The following is a 24,718-nucleotide window of genomic DNA, read 5'->3' as shown; positions in this document are numbered from 1 at the left end:
TCATAGAATTGTTGTAAGATAAAATAACTGTCAACATTCTTTTAAAAACACTAACAAGTACATGTAACATCAGAGAAATCAAATATTCTCTTTATGGTAGTACATTTCATTGGCACAAAATATTAACATTAAAGACTACTCTTGTATATTTTAGGACTGTATTGTCAAATATTGTAGTACCTTGCATATGTGGCTGTTTAAATTTTAAACTAAATTAAATTAGAAATCCATTTACTTATTCATAGGAGCTACATTTCAAGTATTTAATAGCTAAGCTGTTGTACAGTGCAGACATGGAAAATTTCATTATAACAATGTTCTATAGGATGGGAATGTTAGAAAAATGTACCTTTTACTTAATTAGATTGACTTTAGCTTGTTCAAAAATAGCTCACTTGGCATTCCAAGACAAACTAAGTTTATTAGGATGTGTGTGTGTGTTTATACATGCATTTTAGTTATTTTAACACGTCATAAGATTCTTTTGCTTGTTAACATATAGGTACAGCAAGGATAAAATCTGGAAAACACAAAAAGCCTCATTTGTTGGACAGAAAGTATAAAGATCAGGAATTTGAAACTAGTAGCAAAGATTTATCTGCTTCTATTTGGGTAAAGTATTTTACATGAACAAGCCAATTAAGTTGACTTGTACAATTTTCTAATAGTGGATTTAAGAAAATAACCATAAAGTGTTCAACTTAAATCTGAGTAGGACTTTTGAAGTCTTAATTAACCTATTCATTTTATGGATAGTGGAAAATAGGACCCAGCTTGCCTAAGAAGCATTGCCAAGAACTTGGCTAGTGTCAGAGACTGATACCAAGTATTTCCCTTCTTCTATTTCTTTTATATTATTTTGTGTTTATTTTTCCCCCTGCTGAAATACAGGTATTAACATTATATGTCTTTTCATTATGTTAAATGACTTAGAATGAGAACTCTAGAAGTAACAAATATTCTCAAAGCATATATTATTGAAAATATCTCAATATCAAATGGAGAACACTGTTTCTTTAGGTGAGAAACAAGTCATACAATACAGACACAATGGAGCTAAAAACACCCAACCTCTAAACAATGATTCTACATCCAATTTGTTTTCTCTTCTGTTCACCACTTCATGACTGTGCTTGCTTTGTTGAGCTGTCATAAAAACTTTTTCATGTTCAGTGCCCCTTGCTTAGGGAATGGTAAATCTGGAAGGGGATGCGGAACCAGAAATATTGCTCTGATGAATTTTGGAAAGTATTAAACTACTACAGAAAGAAAGTGTAAGTCTCTTATATTATAGTGGGAGTGTAAACTGATACATTCTGGAGAAAAAATCTGGAGATAATGGAATGAAGTATACCAAATTCCAGTGCCCTAGAAAATTCCTTCTTGGGTATATACTTCCAAACACTTTCTCCTAGGTCCTAAGGGTTCATGCACAGGGATGTTTAACGTAACTTCATTTGTGACAATAGGATGTTGAAGTCAGCCTAAGCATTTAACCCTATGGGAGTGGATAAATATGGTGGAATTATACTATGTAAAGTTAAGTAGCATTCAGAAGACAAATTAGATGCATATACGGAATATGTTAGATTTTTAAAATAGTGTTTGGGGTGGAAAAAGAAATTTTAAGTTAATTTTAAAAATATGCAAACATAAAACACCAGTAAATATTTCCAATATACATATATATATATATACAGGAAATGCAGAAATTAGTTTGAAAGTTAATATTTTAATGTAATTTATAGTCATGTTAATTATTCTGTATAGTGTAATAGTATAATAGGTAATAGTAAACCATCCCTATACTTCCTAGTAAGGTTTCTGAATAAGTTCAAAAAATACACTAAAATGCAGAATTTATTTTATTTTTTTAAATTAAATTTATTGGGGTAATGTTGGTTAATAGGAACATATAGGTTTCAAGTGTACATTTCTATGATACATGATCTGTATATTGCATTGTGTGCCCACCACCCAAAGTCAAATCATCTTCCATCACCATATATTTGGCCCCCTTTACCCTTTACTGTCCTACCCCCAACTTCACTCTGGTAACCACCACACTGTTGTCTGTGTCTGTGAGTCAGTTTTATATCCCACGTATGAGTGAAATCATATGGTTTTTAGCTTTTTCTGACTGACTTATTTTGCTTAGCATAATTTTCTCAAGGTTCATTCATGTTGTCACAAATGGTAGTATTTCACCTTTTCTTATGGCTGAGTAGTATTCCATAGTACACCTGTACCGCATCTTGTTTATCCAGTCATCTATCGAAGGACCCTTTGATTGTTTCCATGTCTTGGCTCCTGTGAATAGTGCTGCAGTGAACATAGGGGTGCATATATCTTTGAGAATAAATGTTTTCAAGTTTTTTGGGTAGATGCCAAGAGGAAGGATTGCTGGGTCATATGGTAACTCTATTCTTAATTTTTTTGAGGAACTGCCATCCTGTTTTCCATAGTGATTCTACCAGTTTACATTCCCACCAGCAATAAATGAGGGTTCCCTTTTCTCTACAACCTTGCCAACACTTGTTATTACTTGTCTCGTTGATAATAGCCATTCTAACAGGTGTGAGGTGGTATCACATTATAGTTTTGACTTGCATTTTCCTAATAGCTAGTGAAATTGAGTATCTTTTCATATATCTGTTGGTCATTTGTATGAATCCATGGGAAATGTTTCTGTTTAGGTCCTCTGCTCATTTTTAAATTTTTAAATTATTTTTTTATACTTTATTGTTGAAAGTATTACAACTGTCCCCTCCCCCCCATTGATCTCCTCCACCCTGCACCCCCCCAGGCCTTTACCACACTATCGCCTGTGTCCATGGATTATATATGCATATAAGTTCTTAGGTTATTCTGTCCCCATCCTGCCCTAACCCCTGCCTTCCCTCTGAGATTCGTCAGTCTGTTCCATGCTTCTATGACTCTGGATCTATTTGTTCATCGGTTTATTTTGTTTATTAGATTCCACATATGAGTAAGATCATGTGATACTTGTCTTTTCCTGACTGGCTTATTTTGCTTAGCATAATACTCTCCAGGGCCCACCATGCTGTCTCAAAGGGTGAGGGAATCATTTTTTACAGCTGCATAGTATTCCAACATGTAAATATCCAAGAAGATGCTTGATATTATTTAAATCTTCTTGAACTTGTAGAGACTTGTTTTGTGTGTTAACATGTGGTCTATCTTTGAGAATGTCCCATGTGCACTTGAGGAGAATGTATATTCTGCAGCTTTGACTCTGCCTATTTTTTAATTGGATAAAATGCAGAAATTAAATGACTCCACTCTTTAGTATGTGGAATTCCCAGGAGTAAAATATTATAGAATCTTGACTGCAATCCTAGTGATTTTCCTTTAGTACTGCTTATTTTTTCTTTGTCTATAGTTGCTAAGGAAAAAAAAAAACTAAAGGGAAATTCTAAATACCTGGTTAATGATGTCTATTTTTTCTTAATCTTTCTGCCAGACCCATAAATAAAAATTACAGGTGGTATGAAGATCAAATTACAAATAAAAATGGCTCAGTGGTTCAAACACTGCATGTCTTTCATAGTATGTGTATATTGGTGAATTGTAAATTTCTGTTTGGATTTATATATGTATATATATTTTTCAGTTTACATTGGGAAAGATTAAATTTTGGTGGATTGGTTATTAACATATGAGTGGGGATATTTGCTCTTCTTTAGCTAACAAAATAAAATAATCCATATGTAACATTTCTATTTCAGATTCTGATGAAGACTCCAATGTTTGTATGCCTAGCTCTGACTAAAGCTTCAGAATCTTTACTTACAATTGGAGCTTCTGAATTTTTGCCTAAATATACGGAAAATCAGTTTATATTAACATCTAGTGAGGCAACTATAGTTTCAGGTAACTTTTCTTCTCATTGTATTCATTTTGAAATTTTTATATAAACTTTTTTTATATGTACTTATAAAATATTTCAAAAAGGAGAAAGTAGAGGAATAATAGTATTTTCTCAGACTTTAAATACCTAAATACCATTTGCTCACATTTTAAAAATGAGCACTTTGCCATCATTCCATTAATATTTTTTAACACATAAAACCTTGTAAGACTTCTGCACCCCTCCCTTATCCCATCTCTTTTCCTCCCTCCCCATAGGTAACCACTCTTCTAAAGTTAGAGTACATCCTTTTGACACCTTTGTGTATTTTTAATGCTTATTTCCCTATCCATACAGAATCTATTTCTAAAATTCATGTATCATTTTAGACATATTTTTCTCTTACTTTCATCTCAAAGTATGTTCATCAGATCCATGCTGATCTCTTATCTATTCAATGCATTTACTGTGCAATAGGATTCTGTTTTATGAACATACCACTGTTTATTTACATATTGTCATACTAATGGACATGAAGTTGCCTCCACCTTTTTTTCTCTTTCAAACAATACACTAACAGTAGGCTTGCGCATGGCTCCTTGTGCCCATTTGTAAAAGTTGACCCAGGTTTAAGAAACATGTGGGCCAAATAAAATGCAAACATTAAGATGTGCAAAAACATTTACTATCACCCCATTATTGATTAGATTTTATGATAGAGGGCTTATCATTGTCAGACAGCAAATAGTACAAAATCCAAAAACGTGACCCAGTTTCAAGGGCTATAATGACACATTTTCCCATGAGTATACCACATTTTTCACAGGCATGATTGATCTAATCAACAGAGATTGGGACTAAATCCACTCAACTTGTTTCATATAGTATTTAATTAAGGATGATATTAACAGGACTTCAAGCAACAGGATAAGGCTACCTGCAATATTGTCCTTAATCATACTGGCAAGGTCCTATACCCAGCCGGCTAAATAAATCCCTTGGCCCTCAGTGTCTACCTTAGAAAGCAAGATGACTTTCTCTGTAAGTTTCTGTATTGACCTTTCCACTTAGCCTGATTAATCCAGGTCTAACAGAATTTATTAGCTATTGCATATATTCTACATTCGCCTACAAGAATGAAGTTTTGGGCAATTCTGTCATCCATAAATAACAATGCTGATCAGTGACAGGCTAACCAGAGTGCTTTCCAGGGATGAGGTGGTGTCATTGATTAATTCAGCTAAAATCAGGGACAAATTTTGTAACGTTTTCTAATTGGATTACTCTTATTGTAGAGATAACTGCCCTAAGGATGCATGTAAATAATGTGTCATCAATCTCTCCCTAAAGCTTCCCTAGGTAACCAAGAGGAACTTTGTTTAAGAGAGATTTCCATAGTCTTCTGAGGGCTGTATGATCTATTAGAGGTGTTTCTTTAAACACTTGAAAATCTCTTATGAACATGCCTGTGGCTTAAATATTACCATTTCCAGTTGACAAATGAGACTTCTCAAATAGTTAGTTATGAGTTTGAGTTGGTCCATCCCAAAATAAGAATATCAAATCCTCCATTGGTCAGGGCTTTGGTTTTGACAGGAGGCCGGAGGTAAACCAAGAGTTGCTTTTCTTTTTCTTTTTTTTAATATATCTTTATTGATTTCAGGGAAAGGAAGAGAGAGATAGAAACATCAATGATGAGAGAGTCGTCATTGATTGGCTGCCTCCTGCACTCCCCCAACTGGGGATCAAGCCCTCAACCCTGAGCGTATGCCCTGACCGGGAACCGAACCTTGATCTGGATCCTAGGTCAATGCTAAACCACTGAGCCATGCCAGCTGGGCAAGAGTTGCTTTTCAAATGTAGCTGTTTCAGGAAGTCAACAATCCTATAGCCCAAAGGGATACTTTCAAGTGGAGGGTGCCTCCCTTTTCCAAAAGCTCCAGCACACAAAATCATCAGTCATGGAGACTTTTAGCTCAAACGGGTCATTAGGTTTGTATTACCTCAAAGTAGGGAGTGTGCCACAGCTTGCTTTTTAGCAGATTATACTCCCTGTGAGTTATCTGATACAAAAGACCAAGTAGAATGCCCAGGTGAGTCATCTATGTCTCTAATACTCAGAGTCCAAAGTGATGCTAGGCTGCCTTTTCGTTGAGGGCAAGGGATTCAACTATTTTTCCTTAACTCCCAGAAGGATTGGGTATTGTGAATCTGTCTTCTCAATTTTTTTGGACTTTATTAGTTACACTTGCTGATGAAGGTGTGATAACACCAAAGTCATAGCCATTGAGTCTGAAGCTCTGACCCTCCAGACAACTGAATTTCATCTATCTGTAAAACCTTTTTGCATCAGAGAGTAGTGGTAGTCACAATAAATGTTGACCTACCCCCTGTAGTAAATGATAGAGGAGTTTAGGTACCCCTGAATACTGCAAATGCATATTTCTGGTCTTGCGGCATGAATGAGAATTGGTCTTTGTCTTTGGGTGCAAATGGGATAGAAAAGAAGGATTTGGCAATGACCAGGACAGCATATCAAGTACCATCAGCCTATGCCATAAATTTCATTGCAGCCCGAAGACAGTGCACTCCATTCCATCATCAACCAAACAAATCAGCTAGACTTCTAATTATTCACCAGTTTGTGTGAATTTATAGAGGCTATAAATTTCCCTCCTTTCACACTCAGTGTAGTTGTACATCTCTGTAACTGTTGTCTGAAATCCAGAGTAATCCTTTGTCCAACCAGCATATATCTTAGTACTAGTTGTTACCATGGGCAAATCAGAGGCTGATGGTCAGAATTGTAAGGAAGTCCTTTTGCCTAGAGGAGGCACCTTCTTTAAGTCTACTTCAGCATGCAGCCACCTTTCCAATTCTTCATAATTAATAGGCAATAATCAACATGTTCACTACTGATTCCCAGTATTTCATTCAAGTCCTGTTACTTGATCTATGAGGCTGTCATTCTTCACCCTGCATAAAGCCATGTCTCGGTCAGCATTTCACCTTTGTCACCATAAGTGCTAAGATCCGTGAAGGGCTTGAATTTTACTGTATTTGAAAGCTAACAAGTTAGTTTAACATAATTTCATGGATGCTAGCAGAAGACATAAAATTCCTTGGTCAGAGATGAAGGAAAGTGTGTGACTCTCAGCAATAGCAGTAGCTAGAGTGTGTGTGTGTGTGTGTGTGTGTGTGTGTGAGAGAGAGAGAGAGAGAGAGAGAGAGAGAGAGAGAGAGAGAGAGAGAGAGAGAGAGAGAGAGTTTTCTGAGATCCAGTCCCATAGAATGATGTGAAGGAGAGCCAGTGATATCTGCACACACAATGGTTTGCATTACAGGAGTGGATTGCATTACATTCCCTGAATTTGGGGAACCCAAATATTTTATAATGGATACTAATCATACTTGCCTTTTGATCCAGAGGGAGATGTTATTTTTATTATATTTGACAGCACGTATCTTTGCATAGTTCCAGAGGGGACACTATCTCTGTCTTCCAAAACCAGAAGCAAACCTGACCCTGCTCTAGAGGAGGACACTATCTCTGTTATCCAAGGCTGTTCACTGTACAAAGATCCTTGAAAAGATAGAACAAAGAGTAGTTAGTGCTTCTGCTTGCAGGATATACAGCATCAGAGGTAATGGAGAATTGTTGCCCAATAGAGTAGAATTATGTGAATATAAATAAAGATTGTCAGGTTGAGGGGGGAAATCTGCTATGTTACCTACAAGAGGCATTCCTTAAATATGAAGACATGAAAAGGTTGAAAGTCAAAGAACTGAAAAAGCTGTACTATATGAATATTAACCAAAACAAAATTTGGTGTAACTATAGTAATTTTAATTGTAGTATTCTTCAAAGTAAGAGGCATTATTTAATATAAAGAGAGATCATTTATAATATCAGAAGAGTCAACCAATGATGTAGGTAATATAGTTATACATGTGTATGGCCTTAACAACATAGCTTTAAAATATATAAAACAAAAAATTGAGTTAATTAGATATTAGTGATATTAAGTCAATTAGATATCCTTATGAAAAATAAATAAATCACGACCTCTACCTCACTACATAGACAAATACAAATTCTAGATGGATTGTACATGGATTGTACATTTAAATGTGAATGATAAAATAATAAAGCTTTTTAGAATAAGGCATAGCAAAAGTGGTTTGTGGCCTTAGAGAAGACAAAATATTTTTTAAATAGGACATAAATCACATAACCATAAAGAAAAATAAGTGGTTTTACATTAAGAATTTCAGCTCATCACATGTCAGCACAAATAGTGAAAATGGAAGCAAGACAATCTTTTTTAAGAAATACAATGTACAAAGAAAGGATTTGTGCTCAAATATGTAAAAATATTTGACAATAATAAAAAGGCAAATAATCCAATAAAATGAACAAAATACTTGAATAGACATTCTATAAAAGATTATATCAGTTGGCCAATATTCATATGAAATATGCTCACCTTCAGTGGTTTTCAGAGAAATGCCACAATGTAATATTATTATTACCCATTCACCAGAATGGCTAAAATGAAAGAGAGAGGTGTTGGCATTGATGCAGAGCTATTGGCATTTCTTCTACTATGGGTGAGAAGGTAAATTGGTTTACCATTTTATAAATCTGTTTGGCAGTATCATAAAAATCTGAATATACATATTCCTTGACCCAGAAATTTCACTCCTATTTACATACCCAACATAAGTTCCTCTCTTAAGAATGTGCCCAAAAGAAATGCAAATGTTTACAAAAGGACATATACATGAATTTTTCAAATAGCTGCACAATTCACAATATCACAGTGAACAAATAAGTTGTGGTACATGCATATACATTGCTATTCAGCAAGGAGAAGACATGGTCTATTGTTATATACAAATACATGGGTGAATTTTTCAAACATCATGCCGATCAAAAGAAGCTATAATGTATGCATACTTTGTGGTCCATATTTTACAAAATTCTGCAAGTGCATGAAGGAGCCTCTGGGTCTTCTGGTAATGTTCGATTTTTGATCTAGGTGGTGGTTACATATGTTAGGTTCACTTTGAAAACTCATCAATATGTACAGTTGTGATTTGTGTACTTTTCTCTACACCAATAAAATATTTACATAAAAAGTTGATTGGGCCCTGGCAGGGCAGCTCAGTTGTTTGAAGCGTCGTCCCTTACACCAAAAAAGTTACAGGTTTGATCTGGGTTCGGGGGCTTGTATGGGAGGCAACCAAATGATGTTTCTTACATCAATCTCTCTTTCTCTCTCTCTCAAATCAACAAGCATTCAATAAACATATCTCAGGTGAGGATTAAAAAAAAAAAAGTTTATTGGAAGTTCTGTGCATTGCAGTTGAATTTTCAACTGTTTTGTTTCCTTTTAGGGTGGTGTTTCAAGGACCCAGCTATTTAATTGCTGGACTCCCAGTATCCAGTATTTTTTTATTGCCTAGGGCAGCAATTTTCAACTTTTTTCATCTCATGGCACATACAAACTAACTACTAAGATTCTGTGGCACTCCAAAAAATATATATTTTTTACCTGTCTGACCAAAAAAGGTATAATTTAAAGGTATAATTTTGATTCATTCACATCGGACAACTATTGTGCTGGCTGTTGTCATTTTTTTATTTGCCAATATAAGGGAAAAGAGGTCAGTGCTTTTGTCTAAATAGTCAGGTATTGCATGTTTTAAAAATTCTTGCAGCACACTAGTATGCCACAGCGCACAGGTTGAAAATCGCTGGCCTACAGCAACAAGCCTCACAGCCAATATTTTCTTACCTAAGTTGGGTTCTCAGTTTTCTGCTTGCAGATGTGCTTGGTTTTCCCAAATCTACAGTTGTCAAGTTCAAACTGAATAGGTCTAGGGTCCTCTTCTTAGTCAGTCATATGGCATGTAGATGGGAATAGGAATTTAGAGGATCGAACGTCTTATGTAGACTGCCATTCACCCTCTTGTTTTTAACTCTTCTTCGCTCTTGTTTTGGTTGGTACCTACTCTCCTTAATGTCTGTGATTCTGAAGTAAAATGTGGTTTACTTCTGGACTTCCTTACCTGCAGGCTTATTGCCTACCCTCTGAAGTCTCCTGATTCAGTTCCAATTCTCACAATTTTCTTGATAAATATTCCCTTGCTTTGTACTTTTTTGCTTTCTAATAAATGAGTTTGTCCATAATTGCCTAGCTTTTAACAAACATTTATATAATGTTTACTCTGTGACTAGATACTGTTCTAAGCACTTAAATATTAACTCATTTAATTCTAACAACCTTATGATGGAGGTATCATTGTTTACAGATTTTCTTTGGTAGCATCGCATACATTCAGATACAATTTTATTATTGTTCAGTGCTAAGTATTCTTAATTTTTATCATCACATTTTTATTTAATCCATGTATTAAATAGAAGAGATTTTTAGTTGCTAAACATATGCTTTTGTTTCTCTTTTAAAATAACTGTTCAAATCAATATTTTCGATATCTTTAATAGTGTTATAAGTAAGTCTATTTTGAGAAACCTAAGTTAAAATACTGTTTTGCTTATGGATTTTTAAATTTTTTGAAATCTTGGCAGTTTTTACATAATTTATTTTATATATTGTCATGGTCTATTTTCATGATACATATTTTTTCACTATTTTATTTTCAAACTTTGTTTTTTTTTAAATACCCAATTTGATAATGTCTTTTTAATAGTTTAATTTTATTTATTTAGTATTATTCTGAGTTCTCATTTATTTAAGTAATTTTTAACTTATTTGTACTTTTTTATTTATTGCCCTTCTATTTTTCTTCTTTTTTCCCTTACTATCCTGTCTTATCTCAATGGACTTACTTATTATTCATTTTATCTCCCTCGTTTGCTTAGGAGATTTTAACTACCCACTGACAGTGCACTACCACTACTTTTTAGGAGCATGTGTATGAACATTTATATGTGTTTGGTCTAGGATATTAATTTTATCATTTTAAAAACTAGCTATAACTACGATTCTTTTGCAAGTAACATGCTCTCTGGCAGTTTTATAATTTTTGCTCTAGTCTTGTTATAAATTTCCCTAGCTTATTTCATTATGTGCAAAATTGATTTAATTATTTTTTACTCTTCAGTAGTTGAAGTGTACTTTTATTCCCAGGACTAATATTTCTTTAATTATGGAAAATTCTCGTTCTCAGTTACAAATTTTCAAATATTGTTTTTCTGGTATACCTCTCATGATATTTCTCACGACTGCTGTAAAACATTTTGTGGTGCTTCACATATTTTCACTGTCTTCTAAAACAAACTTTATTTTTTGAATTGTTTTATATTTACAGAAAAAATTAAAGATAGTAAAGAGTTTCTATATATATATATATATATATATACACCTAGTTTCCCTTTTGATAATGTCTTGTGGTAGTATGGTAGATTGGTTAGAATTAATGAAGCAACTATTAATACACTATTACTAACTAAAGTCAACATTTTGTTTAGATTTCCTTAGCTTTCATATAATATCCTTTTTCTTTTCCAGGATCTCACTCAGAATAACACATTATATTTAGTTCTCAAGTCTCCTTAGGGTCTTCTTGGTTATAACAGCTTCTCTGTCTTCTCTTGTTTTTGATGACCTTGTCAGTTTCTTGGAATGTTCCTCAATTGGAAGTAGTCTAATGCTTTTCTCATGATTAGGCAGGAGTTATGAGTTTTGAAAGGAAGGCCACAGAGGTAATGTGTCACGATTTTTATCAGTCATATCAGGGGTACACACTATCTCCATAGCTTACTACTTTTGAATTTGACCTTCCTCATCTTGCTGAGGTCCTGTCTATCAAATTTCTCCACTGTACTAATTGTCTTTTAACTGCTTATTTTAGTTATTCACCTTTTGCTCTTTTTTTTTTTTAAGTTAGATACTGGATGAATAACACAATTCATTCTTTCAGTTTATTAATTCACTCTCTAGTCTGGGATTTGAGTTTTTATTTTAAAAATTAGATTTTTAAATATCCAGGGTTCTTGCTTGTTCTTTTTTTAATCCACCTGCTCTTATTTTTCATTACTTTCTCTTACGATTTTATTTATTCTTCATTTTTATGGAAGTTATACTGTCATTAAGCTTTTTGAGCATTCTAAAATAATTTACATCCGTCGGACAATTCTATTATATAAATTTAATCTGGTGTTAATAGGATCTTTTTGTTCTGTTTTTACCTTATATTTCTCTTCCTATTTTCCTATTTAAATCTACCATGTCCATATATTTGGTGCAGAGGAGATTACCTCAATATATGACATTACTGTGCTATCTTCATCTGATGATTTTCTAACTATATTTCTTCTCTTCCCCTTTCCCATTTTCCTTCTTGTGCTTTCCTCTTTCTAAGCCCTTAGGCTTCATGGAAAAGAAAACTACATCTCCTAATGGCTATCTTGGAGTCCCACTTTGTTATGAGATTATTGATATTGCACATACATTCACAGAAGCAATGGAGCCTTGGTTTAATTCTTGGTAACAAATCTGTTTGTGAACTCCTGTCACTGTGGGCATATCTCTTGCTATAAGCCATAAGTCCAGGCAGCTATGCAGGAATAGCTCTTAATAGGACAGTTCTCATCTTCTATTTTGCATGGATTAAGCTTGGGTTTATCTTAGATGTCATTATTACATGGGAGCAAAATTTACCAGCTCTGTCCTAAAGTCCGTTAGGCCTATAGCTTCAGCCCCACTCATAAATTTGTATTAATTTTATGGTTCAGTTTTGTTGAGATGTTTATCAATCCTTCACATTTTTTCTCTGTCTTTTTATTTAAATCTGTTTTTGCTATATGTTTAGAGCAGAGGGGATTGCATCAACGTATGAATTTTCTGTACTGTCTTTAGTTGATTATTTTTAATTGTGTTTTCTCTTCTTCCTTTTTTCTTTTAGGACTTATTTTAATTCCAGGAGGTGCACTTGGCCAGCTTCTGGGAGGTGCCATTGTTTCCAAGTTACATATGTCTTATAAAGGCCTTATGAGATTTATAATGGTTACATCTGCTATATCACTTGTACTGGTTGTGTTTGCAGTTTTTGTACGCTGTAAACCAATACCGTTTGCTGGGATCAATGAAAATTATAATGGGTAAATATAATTTTATCTATTAGATATTTACCTCCAAACCCAACAATGTATTTTTTAGTCAATAAATGATTATCTATCCAGTGACCTTTATATTTTTATCATTCTTGGAATTATTGAACATATAAAAGAAATATAGAGCATAGTTTTACCTTTTTTATTAAGGACAGAAATGTAATAATGATAGCTTGTTAAATGATTATTTACTCATTTATAAAATACTAAAGAAAAAACACATTGAAATTATTCAGAACCTACAAGTAGAATTCGGTATTAAAGTGGCTAGCTACTTGGAGACAGTACTGTCTGTACAAAGTGAGTCTTACTTTGTGTTCCTGAATTGGTATGTCTGCCGCCTTAAAGACATCAAAGAATGAAACTGAAGTACATTTGAAAGTATGCATGAGTAACGTCTCCTTGACGCTAAACATGCAAAAATTCAAAGAAATGGGCAGAGATTGACATTAAATGCAGGGGAACAGAATTGGAATTGGAAACCAAAGAACTGAGCAAGTAAAACAAAATAAGACTTCCACTTCCAGCTACAATGGAGTAGCTTATGGCAGACCAATGCTCCCACTGAGAATAACTAGAAAAGCTGAATAAAGTTTTAAAAGATTTATTTAAAACTACTTAGACAATGAGGAATTTAAAAGCCAAAATCCTGAGAAAGGCAAACCTTGGAGAGAGGGAACAACCTTCCGCAGTTTTTCCCCTCTGAGGGTATTTGCTGATTTTGGACATTGGTAAGAAACTGAGAGTTTGGACAGAGGATCTGGGCAAAAATGCATCTAGTAATATGACTAGAAATCAGCACACATTTTTGACAGACCTATGAGTCTAAAGAGACAAAAATTAGAGCATGGGGCAGGGCAGAATTATCAGAGAGAAGAGAGAGGTAGACAAATGAGATAACACTCTGTTGGGTTTTCATTCAATACATTTGCTGAATTAGGAAGCTAAGAGGCTGACATCAAGAAGAATCTTGTAAAAAGCAGAGAAAATTTTCAGCAGTATTATGATGCTCTTTACATAAGAGAGTAATGTGCTGGGAGGTTAGAATGTGCCAGGGGGAGGAACTTTGGTAAACACATGTTCTCAGTATATTTGAAAGGCTAAGACCTAGGAATGAGGGCCTTTCTAAAGTACTATAGCCTAGTCAGGAGTTAATTTGCTCTCTAATTGGATTGATGTGAGCAGCCAGCACTCTACCCAGCAGCATAAAGAGATACTCAACACTCTGAACAAAAGATGATATACAGAGCTGTAAATTGTCTTAGGCAAAAATTTGCATTAAAAAAATTACCAGGCAGGTCAGGGACATGGCCAAAAACTATGAGAGAAAACAGATGGTAGAATAGACCCACAGGGTATCCAGATACTGAATAATAACAGTTTGACTGTGTGGGAACACTATATGTTTTTTTCAAAAAATATGCCCTCAACCCTCTGTGTCCCTGGGTTTCACATCCACTGATTCTCAACCATAAACAGAAAATAGTATTTTTGATCCACGGTTAGGAATCCACATATACAGAGGGTCAACTTAAGTTATGTAGATTTTCAATTGTGTGTGGGTCAGAGTCCCTAACCACCCCCACCCTGTGTTGTTCAAGGGTCAACTATGTGTGTGTGTGTATATGTGTGTGTATATATTAGGTATGTATATAGTTGAGCCATATGTATCTACCTATATCTATCTATTATACTGCTGCCTTTTTCTGTATGGTCTGTAAGCTATGAATAGTTTTTATATTAGTAAGGGTTGTGAAAAACAATAAAGAATAGGGCTTCTACTTTGTACTATTTAAGGGCTCTTACATCTAGGTGCCCCCACCAGGTTCTCACAAGAAGAAAAATCCTCTTGTGTTTTAGGCAGGAGGAGAGGGAAAGTAACCATTTTGCAATATGCCCCAGAGAAGTCTGCTCTATGTAGCAAAAGCCTGCCCTCTAGGGAAACTACCAGAGTTTCCCCTACCCAACTTTAGACAAATGAATCCTTCTCTAAACTTTCTTTCCTGTCTCAAACAAAGAGCATTAAAGATAAATGAAGGTAAAATATATTTTATTATTCTTATTTTTAATTGGTGGGATAACTCTGTTAAAAAATGATAATGGCAATAAGGTATTCAGTGATTACAGCTTATGGATAGTGAAAAGAGTGACAACAGTTTTATGAAATCAAGAGAGGAATTGGGAATGCTTTAGGATACCAGCACTACCCATAAACTGGCATAGTGTTATTTGAAAATAGACTTAAATTACTTGTAAATGTATGTTGGGAATTATAGAGAAACCATTCAAAAAATTTTCAGTTACTGCAGTACCATTTGTTGAAAAGATTATCCTCATTCTCTTTCAGGAAAATTCTGAGAGGCAGGCTATTTTTGCCTGCAGCCTCTGTTCTGAACTCTGGGGGTGGGGCATGGGGGTATAGCAACAGTAAGTCCTGTAGAACTCATTAGGAGTTTATAGTTTCTTTGTTTATAGTCTCATGGGTCTCCTGGACACAAGCCCCATTGGCTTTCAGAGGCTGTTGTTTAGGGGGCCCATTCCTCATGTGTGAGTCTTGAAAGTTGGTGTGCTAATGTGAGTTTCAAATGCTTTGCTCCTCAGGAAGATGTTGGGAGTTGGGAGCTCCTTCCCAATTTTATGGCACTGCGCTTGGGGTGAGCTTTATGGTGAGAGTGTGTCTCAACTTTTTCTATCCATTTCAGTGTGGGTGATGTGGATATTTTCTTATTTGGCCAATGTGCAGGAGTCAGTTAGTTAGTTCCTGAAGAGGGAATTTCTCCATGTGTAGCTGTAGATTTAGTTTGGCCATGGGAGGAGGTGAGTTCAGGAGGCTTCCTGTGTCACCTTTTGGATCAGAATGCAGATAGTCTTTTCAACAAATGGTGCTGCACTAACTGAAAATTTACATGCAAAAAAAGGGGGGCAGGGCATGGGAAGAAGGAATCTAGACATAGAACTTACACCTTTTACAAAAAAGTAACTCAAGCCCGGCCGGGTGTGGCTCAGTGGTTGAGCGTCGACCTAGGATCCAGGCGATCAGGGTTCGATTTCCGGTCAGGGCACATGCCCGGGTTGTGGGCTAGGTAGCCGATCAATGACTCTCTCATCATTGATGTTTCTATCTCTCTCTCCCTCTCCTTTCTTCTCTCTGAAATCAATAAAGATATATTTAAAAAAAAAAAAAAGTAACTCAAAATGGACCATAGACCTAAATGTAAAACACAAAACTGTAAAACTTCTAGACAGTAACGTAGGATAAAATCTAGGTAACCTTGAAGTTAGTGATGACATTTTAAATACAACACCAAATGAAGATGCATGAAAGAAAAAGAAATATGTTGGCTTTATTAAAATTAATACCTTTCTCTGTGAAAGACAGAGTTAATAGAATTAAAAGAGAAGCCATGAACTGAGAGAATAATACATATCTGATAGAAGACATATCTAAAATATTCAAAGAACATTTAAAACTTGTTAATCTTAAATCTTAACTTGTTTTCAAATAAACAACCCAATTAAAAATCACCAAAAGGTCTGAACAGACACCTCACTAAAGAAGATATACAGATGGTGCTAAGCATATGAAAATATGCCCAGTGTCACGTGACATTAGGGAATTTCATAATTGTATTCATAATTGCTCAAAACTGGAAACAGCCAACATACCCTTTAATGGGTAAATGGATAAACTGTAGTATATTCATACATGGAATATTATACAATGATAAAAAGAAATGAGCTATCAAGCCACAAAAAGACATGGAGGAACCTTAAGTGTATATTGCTAAGTGAAAGAAGGCAGTATGATAGGCTACATAATATATGAGTCCAACCATATGACATTCTGGAAAAGGAAAAGTATTGGTTCATCAATTATACAAAAATGTACCACACTAAAGCAATGTATTTATAATAGGTGAAACTGTGTAGGAGGAGAAGTATATGGTAACTCTCTATATGCTTAATTATTCTGTAAACCGAAAACTGTTCTAAAAAATAAAGTCTAATCAGAAAAGGATGAAGAATATACAACAGAAAGCACGTGGTTTGTAAAGCCTAAAATATTTGCTATCTGGCCCATTTCAGAAACTATTCACTGATCCCTAGTGGAAACCTACTTACCTGAAGGCAGCTATTTCAGATTGGATAAATAATTAAACTCCAGCCAAATTTAGTCTGCATGAAATCTACATCAAATAATGGCATATACAGTTTAAAAATTATGAGAAAAGGTATACAAATACTAAACAAAAGAAAGCTAGAAGGAATATATTAATATCAGACGTCAGCACCGAGAAAATCTCAGGGATAAAGAGACATTGCAAAATGACAAATTGGTCCATTTACCAAGAAGCACAAACCATTCTACTCAGGTTTGCAGCTAACAACAGTACCTCAAGATATAATACGGAAAAACTAGTGCAACTGGAAGGAAAAGAAGACAAATCCAGAAATATATTTGGAAAGTTAACCACTACCTTCTGAAGGGAGAATAAAGAAATACTGAGTAACAGAAGCAACCAACTTGAATTAATTTGTCTCTTGGAGCTCTCCAGTCAACAACAGCAGAATGGATATTCTCTTTGAGTACAAATGAGATATTAAGCAAAATAGACCATATTTCGGACCATAAAACAAACATGGAAAGTTTAAAAGAACTGAAACTATGCAGAGTGTGTTTTCTGCCACAGTGGAATCAAACTTTAATCAGTAACAGAAAGATAATGGGAAAATCTCCAAACAAGTGGAAACTAAGTAACATGATTCTAAATCCATGGGTCAAAGAGGAAGTCAAGACAAATTGAAAGAAAATACATGGATCTGAATGAAAATGAAAATACCACATATCACAATTGCAGGATACAACTAAAACAGTCTTTAGGGAGAAATTTTATAGTACTAACTAAAAAGATACAATAGAAATTAAGAAAAGTCTCAAATCTATAATCTAAACTCCCACCTCAAGAATTTAGAAATGGAAGAGCAATATAAGCCCAAAGGAAGCAAATAATAAAGATGCAACTAAATATTAATGAAATTAACCAAAGAATGTATATGCATATATGCATAACCCTTGGACACAGACAATAGTGTGGTGAAGGCCTGGGGTGGGGGCAGGTACAGAGTAGAAGGGGTCAATGGGGAAAAAAAGACACAGGTACTACTTTCAACAATAAAGATTAATTAAAAAAATATATATCTAATTTTCAAAAATTCTTTGAGAAAATTGAAACAGAATCGATACTTTCCAATGCATTCTATGAGACTTGGATTTTCCTGCTATCAAGCCAGAGAAACGTAGGAAAAAGAAAGCATACACCTATATCTCTCATGAGCATAGATTCAAAAATTCTTAACAAAATCGTAGTAAATTAAACCCGATAATGTATTAAAAGGGAAATAAAGTATGATCAAGCAAGATTTATCACAGAGATGCAAGGCTGGTTTAATATTTGAAAATCAATATAATCCACCATATCAACAAACTAAGAATGCAAAAGACATATATAATGTGAATAGATGCCAAAAGAGCACTCTGATATTCTAGGAAACTAGAAATGGAGGGAATCTATGAAAATATTATGTACTGAATGTTTGTGTTTCGTCCTCCCACCAAATTCATGTATAAAGCCCTAATCCCCAATATAATAGTATTAGGAGGTGGAGCCTTTAGGAGATAATTAGGTCTAGATGAGGTCATGTGGGTGGACCCTCCCCTCCCCACAATGGGATTAGTGACTCTGGAGATGAAGAAGAAGAAACCAAAGCCTCTCCACTATGTGAGGGTACATGGAGAAGGTGGTGGTCTTCAATCCAGGAAGAAAGCGCATACCAGACACCAAAGCTGCCTGCACCTTGAGCTTGGACGTAGCTTCCATAACTGTAAGAAATAATTTCTGTTGTTTAAGCCACCCAGTTGATTATATTTTGTTATAGCAGGCTGAGCAGACTAAGACAATGATGAACCACTGAGTGACCAGGAATACAATTAAGATGTTTGCTTTGAAGACTTCTGTATTAAATTGAACTGGAGACTAGCCATTACTGTAAGAAAAATAAAGGCATCCAGATAGGAAAAGTAGAAGTAAACCTGTGTTTATTTGAAGGCAACACAGTTGTCTATCTAGAAAAAACACACACACTATAACCAATAAAATGAGTTTAGCAAGTTTGTAGAATGCAAGATCAATATACAAAAATCTATGGTAGTTCTATTTACTACCTACAAATTAGCAGACATTAATATTAAAAATACTGTTAACAATAGTATCAAGAAAAAATAAATATTGTAGAAGAAAAGACCAATATACAGGAATCTATGGTATTTCTGTGTACTACTTACAGACAACTGGAAATTTATATTAAAAATTTCATTAGCATTCGTATCAGAAAAAGAAATAATTAAGGATAAATATGATAAAAGATGCAGAACACCATTAGTCATTAGGGAAATTCATATTAAAGACCAAAATATGAAACTACTATATCCCTATTAGAATGTCTAAAATTAAAAAGACTGATCATACCAGGTGTTGATGAGAAATGTGGAAAGCAACGGAAACTATTTTTAATTTATTTTTAATTTATGCAACTGAAACTCTCATACACTGCTGATGGGAATGTAAAAATAACATACTGTGGAAAACTGAGGGTTTCTTAAAAGGTTAAATGAACACCTACCATATCATCCAAACATTCTACTCCTTAATATTTATTCAAGAGATATGGAAGCATATGACCATGCAAAGACCACATGAAGATCAGCCGCATGAAAGAAGCCTGACAAAGAAAGTGAACATAATGTATTGTTCCATTTCACAAAATGCTATGAAATTCAAAGTAATGATAGTGACAGAAAGTAGATCAGCAGGTGCCAGGGGGTGGAGGAATTACAAAGGAGCATGAGAAAACTTATGGGGGTATTGATTGATTGTTAACATGATTGTGATGATGGTTTCACAAGTGTATACATATATTTAAAATTTTCATATTGTAAGCTTTAAACATTACAGTTTATTGTATGTCAGTTATACCTTAATAAAGCTGTTAAAAAGAAATTAAATATTTTTATGGATCTCGTTGATATCTTGATGTGTACATTAATAAATATACTACCATGGCATTATAATTACATTCAATCTCTTTTTTTACAGAACAGGGCAGTTGGGAAACCTGACAGCTCCTTGCAATTCTTATTGTAGTTGCTCATCTTCATTTTATTCACCTATATGTGGAAGAAATGATATTGGATATTTTTCTCCTTGCTTTGCAGGCTGTACCTATTTTAAAACATTTAAAAGGCAGAAGGTAATTATTTTTAATTATGCTTCTGCCTCTTCAGTAAGAGGTTGAACTTGTGGATGATGTTTACATTCTAGCAGCAATGCAAATAACTTAAAGTTGAACATATGTTATCTCTGTTCTTGGATATTTACACAAATCAGGCCTCATTTTAAAATGCCCCTACTTGCTCATCTTTGGGGCCATTACTATCAGAATTCCTTTCCTTGAGTCTTTTACCAACCACCAGGCAAATTTTTTTTGTCATGTAGAGCAGTTGACCACTCAGCTACTTGTCTCCAGGTAAATTTTCTTATGTTCTAAGTTGCATAAATGAGCTTTTATCTAAATAATGGACTGTAACTTCAATGTCTCCCTTTTAAGTGGCACAGAAGTAGGGACTCAGGTTAGTTTTGTAAAAGAGAGAGAGCAACAAAGACATATATTTCCTGACCGATAGACATTATAGCACCTCCCTTATTAGGCAGTAAAGTCCTTCATTAGCTATGTACCTACATAGCAATATTCTTTTCCCTGTTACACATCATTTCATTACAGTGTATTAGCGTACTTGACCAACTTTTAGTTCCTCGTAGTAATCTTTCAGTGGGTTATGATTTAATCACAGATCTTCAGTTTTGTATTGACTATTAATATAAAAAGTTTGCATACCCTTTAAAGTCTTTATTATATGTTAGATTATATGTTTTTACTCTTTAAAATATGTTACTGTGGAAAACATTAAATGTAATAGAAAAGTATAATGAACTCCTATACGCCAATTAACCATCTTCACCAATTTATTAACTTACAGAAAATCAACTTTATACTCCTACTTACTTCCTCTTCTCCATTTTTGTTTGAAATAAGTAAATGATTTGAAATAAGTAAATACTCATGCTGTCACCATAGCATAAAACACAACTTTTGGGGGGGAATTCTTTTTAGGGATTTTGTTTCTATTTCTTAAAAATCTTTATAATTTTCTTGTATTTCTCTAGGAAATAATTAATTCATAATGAATAGCAGTGACAGAAATAACCAACAAAATAGTCAAACTGTATGGTAACCTTTGATACTAAGTAAAAATTGAAAGAAGAATTAAATATTTTTTGAGAAATTTTATAAGAGTTTATTTGAGCCAAACTGATACATTCTGGGGAGCAAGATCTCAAATGGTCCCAGAATAAAATATTTTTGACAAAAATTAGATCTCTTAAAAATTACTCAGGATAGTTAGCACAGAAGTAGGGACTCAGGCTTTAAAAATTGTTAGCTCTGAAGGAAAACTGACAGTAGCAGAAGCTATGATTAGTACAGTGTGATATGGATGCCACTGATTAATGGATAAAATATGCATTAATTTCAAATGGGAAAGAATTGATAGCAATAAAAATCATTTTTAACAAAATGAAAATTAAATAAAAGAAACATCATATACAAAAATGATCAAATGGTGTTAATGAAATTCCCTCTGTAAAGTATTTTTCAATGAAAATAGGTCAATTTTGAGATAATTCTGATTAAATGTTCATTTTCAAAACATGATCAAGATCAACATGAGTTAGAATTGGATGCTCTCTAATTACGCTCATGCAAAAGTTTGCAAGAGGAGTGGTGGAGATACTATACCTCTGAATATTTCTAAATTCCTATAGAAAATCACAGCTTTACTAAAACTGAAAATAGATACATCCTCTTCATATTGATAATATTCCTGAGCAGTTTTGCCTCTTTGAGACCCATATGTATTCTTCTTATCTATGCCACCAAAGATCTTCAAATTTCCTTGTAGATATAAAAGAAATCTTGGGTTTTTCTTCTTCATCTTCTCATTGGGACTCGTTCTTTTCAGCCGCCGATACAGCTTTCATTATAAAACAACTGGAAGCGGGGACTTCTAAAGGCTATTCTAGTCCAACAGGAGCCTCATTCTAATTATCTGTAGAGAGGGAGGTCAATCTCATCCAAAGCATTTAGCATCACAGGAAGCCAGGCTTCAGGGTCTCTTGCCGTTGAATCATCCTTAGAATATTTTAACTTCCTTTACTTACCTCCCACCTTTGTGTTATTTTTGTCATATATTTTATTTCTTCATATATTTTATAAGACACATGCTATTATTGTTATTTTGTACAGTCAGTATGCACTTATAATTACCCATTTTCTTGCTTTCATATGAGATCATTTCTTTCTTTCTGAGGAACCGTATTTCACCTTTTTTTTTTTTTTAAAAAAAAAAACACCTGTTTTCTCTGGGTATGGAATTCTATATTGGCATTTGAAAGATGCCATTATAATGTCTATGTCTCTGGCTGCTTTTAGAGTTTTCTCTTTGTTTTTTATTTACAGCAGTTTTACTTTAATGTGTGTAGATATGGTTTTCATTATATTTATTTTGCTTGGGTTTCATAGAACATCTTTAGTTTGTGGATTTATGGCTATCAGTTGGAAAATTCTCAGCTATTATTTCTCCCTCACTCTCTCTTCTTTTTTGGGAGGGCATGTATTAGTTTACTATTGCTATATAACAAATTACCACTGCCTTTTGTCTTTAAGTAATACACATTTATTAGCTCATAGTTCTAAATTCAGAAGTCCAGATACGGCATGACAAGCTCCTCTGCTCAGAGTCTCACAGGCTGAAATCAAGCTGTTGGCTGAGTGTGTTCCTTTCTGGAGGCTCTGGGAAAATCTACTTACCAGATTGGCCAATTCAGTTTCTTTGCACTGTAAAAAATGAGGCCTCCCTTTACCTGATAGCTGTGCGCTAGGTCCAGTTTTAGCTCTTTGAGTCCCATATTCTTTGCAACATGACTACCTCCATCTTCAGGGCTAGTAACAGAGAATCTCCCTTATCACATGCTTTGAATCTCTGACTTCAGGAAAAGCTCAGTACCTTTTAAGGCTTACCTAATTAGATGAGGTTTACCCTCTCTTTTTAAAAATAAACTATGCCATATAATGTAACTTAGATGCGTAAAATCCATCAATTCACAGTCCTAGGTAGATGCAGGTTTATATAATAAGGGGGCGGGAACCTTAGATGCCATCTTAGAATTTTGCATACTGTAGGCTACAAATAGACCTTTCCACTGTGTCCAATACTCTTGTTCTTTTTCTCGGTTTTCCATCTCTTTTCATCTGTTTGTTTAAATGTAGATACTTTCTGTTGACCTGCCTTATTCTCTATTCTCTATTCGGTAGTGTCTGCTTTTAAAACTGAGGTTCTAAGCTTACTCATTGTATTTTTCAGTTCTAACATTTATGTTTTTGTAGAATCCAAATCCTGTTAAATTTCACATCATTTAAGATACTTTATCCACTTTACCCTCCATTTTTTGAAAAATATTAATCATGATTAAAGTTCTGTTAACTCCACTATCTAGATCAACTGAGTCTACTTATATTTGTTCTTCTCTTAATTTTAAGCTGATTATTTTCTGTTAGCTTATTTCCTGTTCACTCTGCTTCAGCCACATTTTCCTCCTTGCTCTTCTTTGAACTGATCAAGCATGTTTTTGTTTCCAACCTGGAATGCAGTTTTTTCAGATAACCAGATGGCTCCTTCCCTTCCCTTCCCTTCTTCAAATCTCTGCTCAGCTTTCACTGAGTCATTGACGTAGTCATTGATCATAAGTTCACCCTTATAAACCCTGTATTTCTATTGTATTGTTTAGTGTGTTTTCACAACACCTCGTATGATGTTTAGTACATAGACACTAAAACAAATACAATGGAATGAATAAATTGCAGTTTGAATATTTGGTTATTTCTATTTTATTTTATTTTTTTTGCCTATTCAGTAACTACCTAGTAACTCCCACAAACAAACAGATGATTTGGGGACCATCATTTTATGGATCACTCAGATTCAAGCCATCTTTGTTTCTTCTTATACCTTCACTAGTAACCTAATTCCATATTTCTGTTGAATTTATGATAAATTTTTAAACTTGGAATCTTTTCAATAGATTAATAAATTGCCAACTGACCTCTGTATCTTCAAACTATTTAGTTCTTCTTAGAAAATATCACTTATTCATCTTTCTTGAATGATCAACCCCACAACAACCACCTCAGGTTTTCATTGGCTCCCATTTAGGGCTATATTGTGAGTTTCATTGATCCTAGACACTTTGCTTTTATAAGCAAAAAAAAAAAAAAATTAATGTACAAGTGCATTAGTATGAAGACAAATACGATCTAGACTGGATTCATTATTATTATGTCCATTTATTTTAATTTTAAAAGACAGCCCTAGCCGGTTTGGCTCAGTGGTTAGAGCGTTGGCCCACAGACTGAAGGGTCTCAGACTGAAGGTTCGATCCTGGTCAAGGGCACATATCTGAGTTGCTTATAGGCTTGATCCCTGGCCTGGCCAGGGTGTGTGAGGGAGGCAACCAATCAGTGTATCTCTCTCA

The 24,718-nt window shown here is 34.3% G+C and overlaps 1 protein-coding gene across 1 annotated transcript in view; it reads left to right on the top strand.

Moving 5' to 3' along the window:
* The window catches only part of SLCO6A1 (solute carrier organic anion transporter family member 6A1), a 65,419-nt gene that overhangs the window by 25,092 nt on the left and 15,609 nt on the right, over nt 1-24,718 (top strand). Inside the window, exons 7-10 of the mRNA XM_016221969.2 lie at nt 503-612; nt 3,750-3,894; nt 12,806-13,001; nt 20,168-20,321. Of these exons, the coding sequence (XP_016077455.2) occupies nt 503-612; nt 3,750-3,894; nt 12,806-13,001; nt 20,168-20,321 (605 nt within the window). The remainder of the gene's footprint in view (nt 1-502; nt 613-3,749; nt 3,895-12,805; nt 13,002-20,167; nt 20,322-24,718) is intronic.

The sequence above is a fragment of the Miniopterus natalensis genome, chromosome 3 (assembly GCF_054644295.1).
Source record: "Miniopterus natalensis isolate mMinNat1 chromosome 3, mMinNat1.hap1, whole genome shotgun sequence".
In the NCBI taxonomy this organism is placed as follows: Eukaryota; Metazoa; Chordata; class Mammalia; order Chiroptera; family Miniopteridae; genus Miniopterus; species Miniopterus natalensis.
The sequence above is the reverse complement of the archived record's forward strand: the minus strand, read 5'-3'. Positions and strand labels throughout refer to the sequence as shown.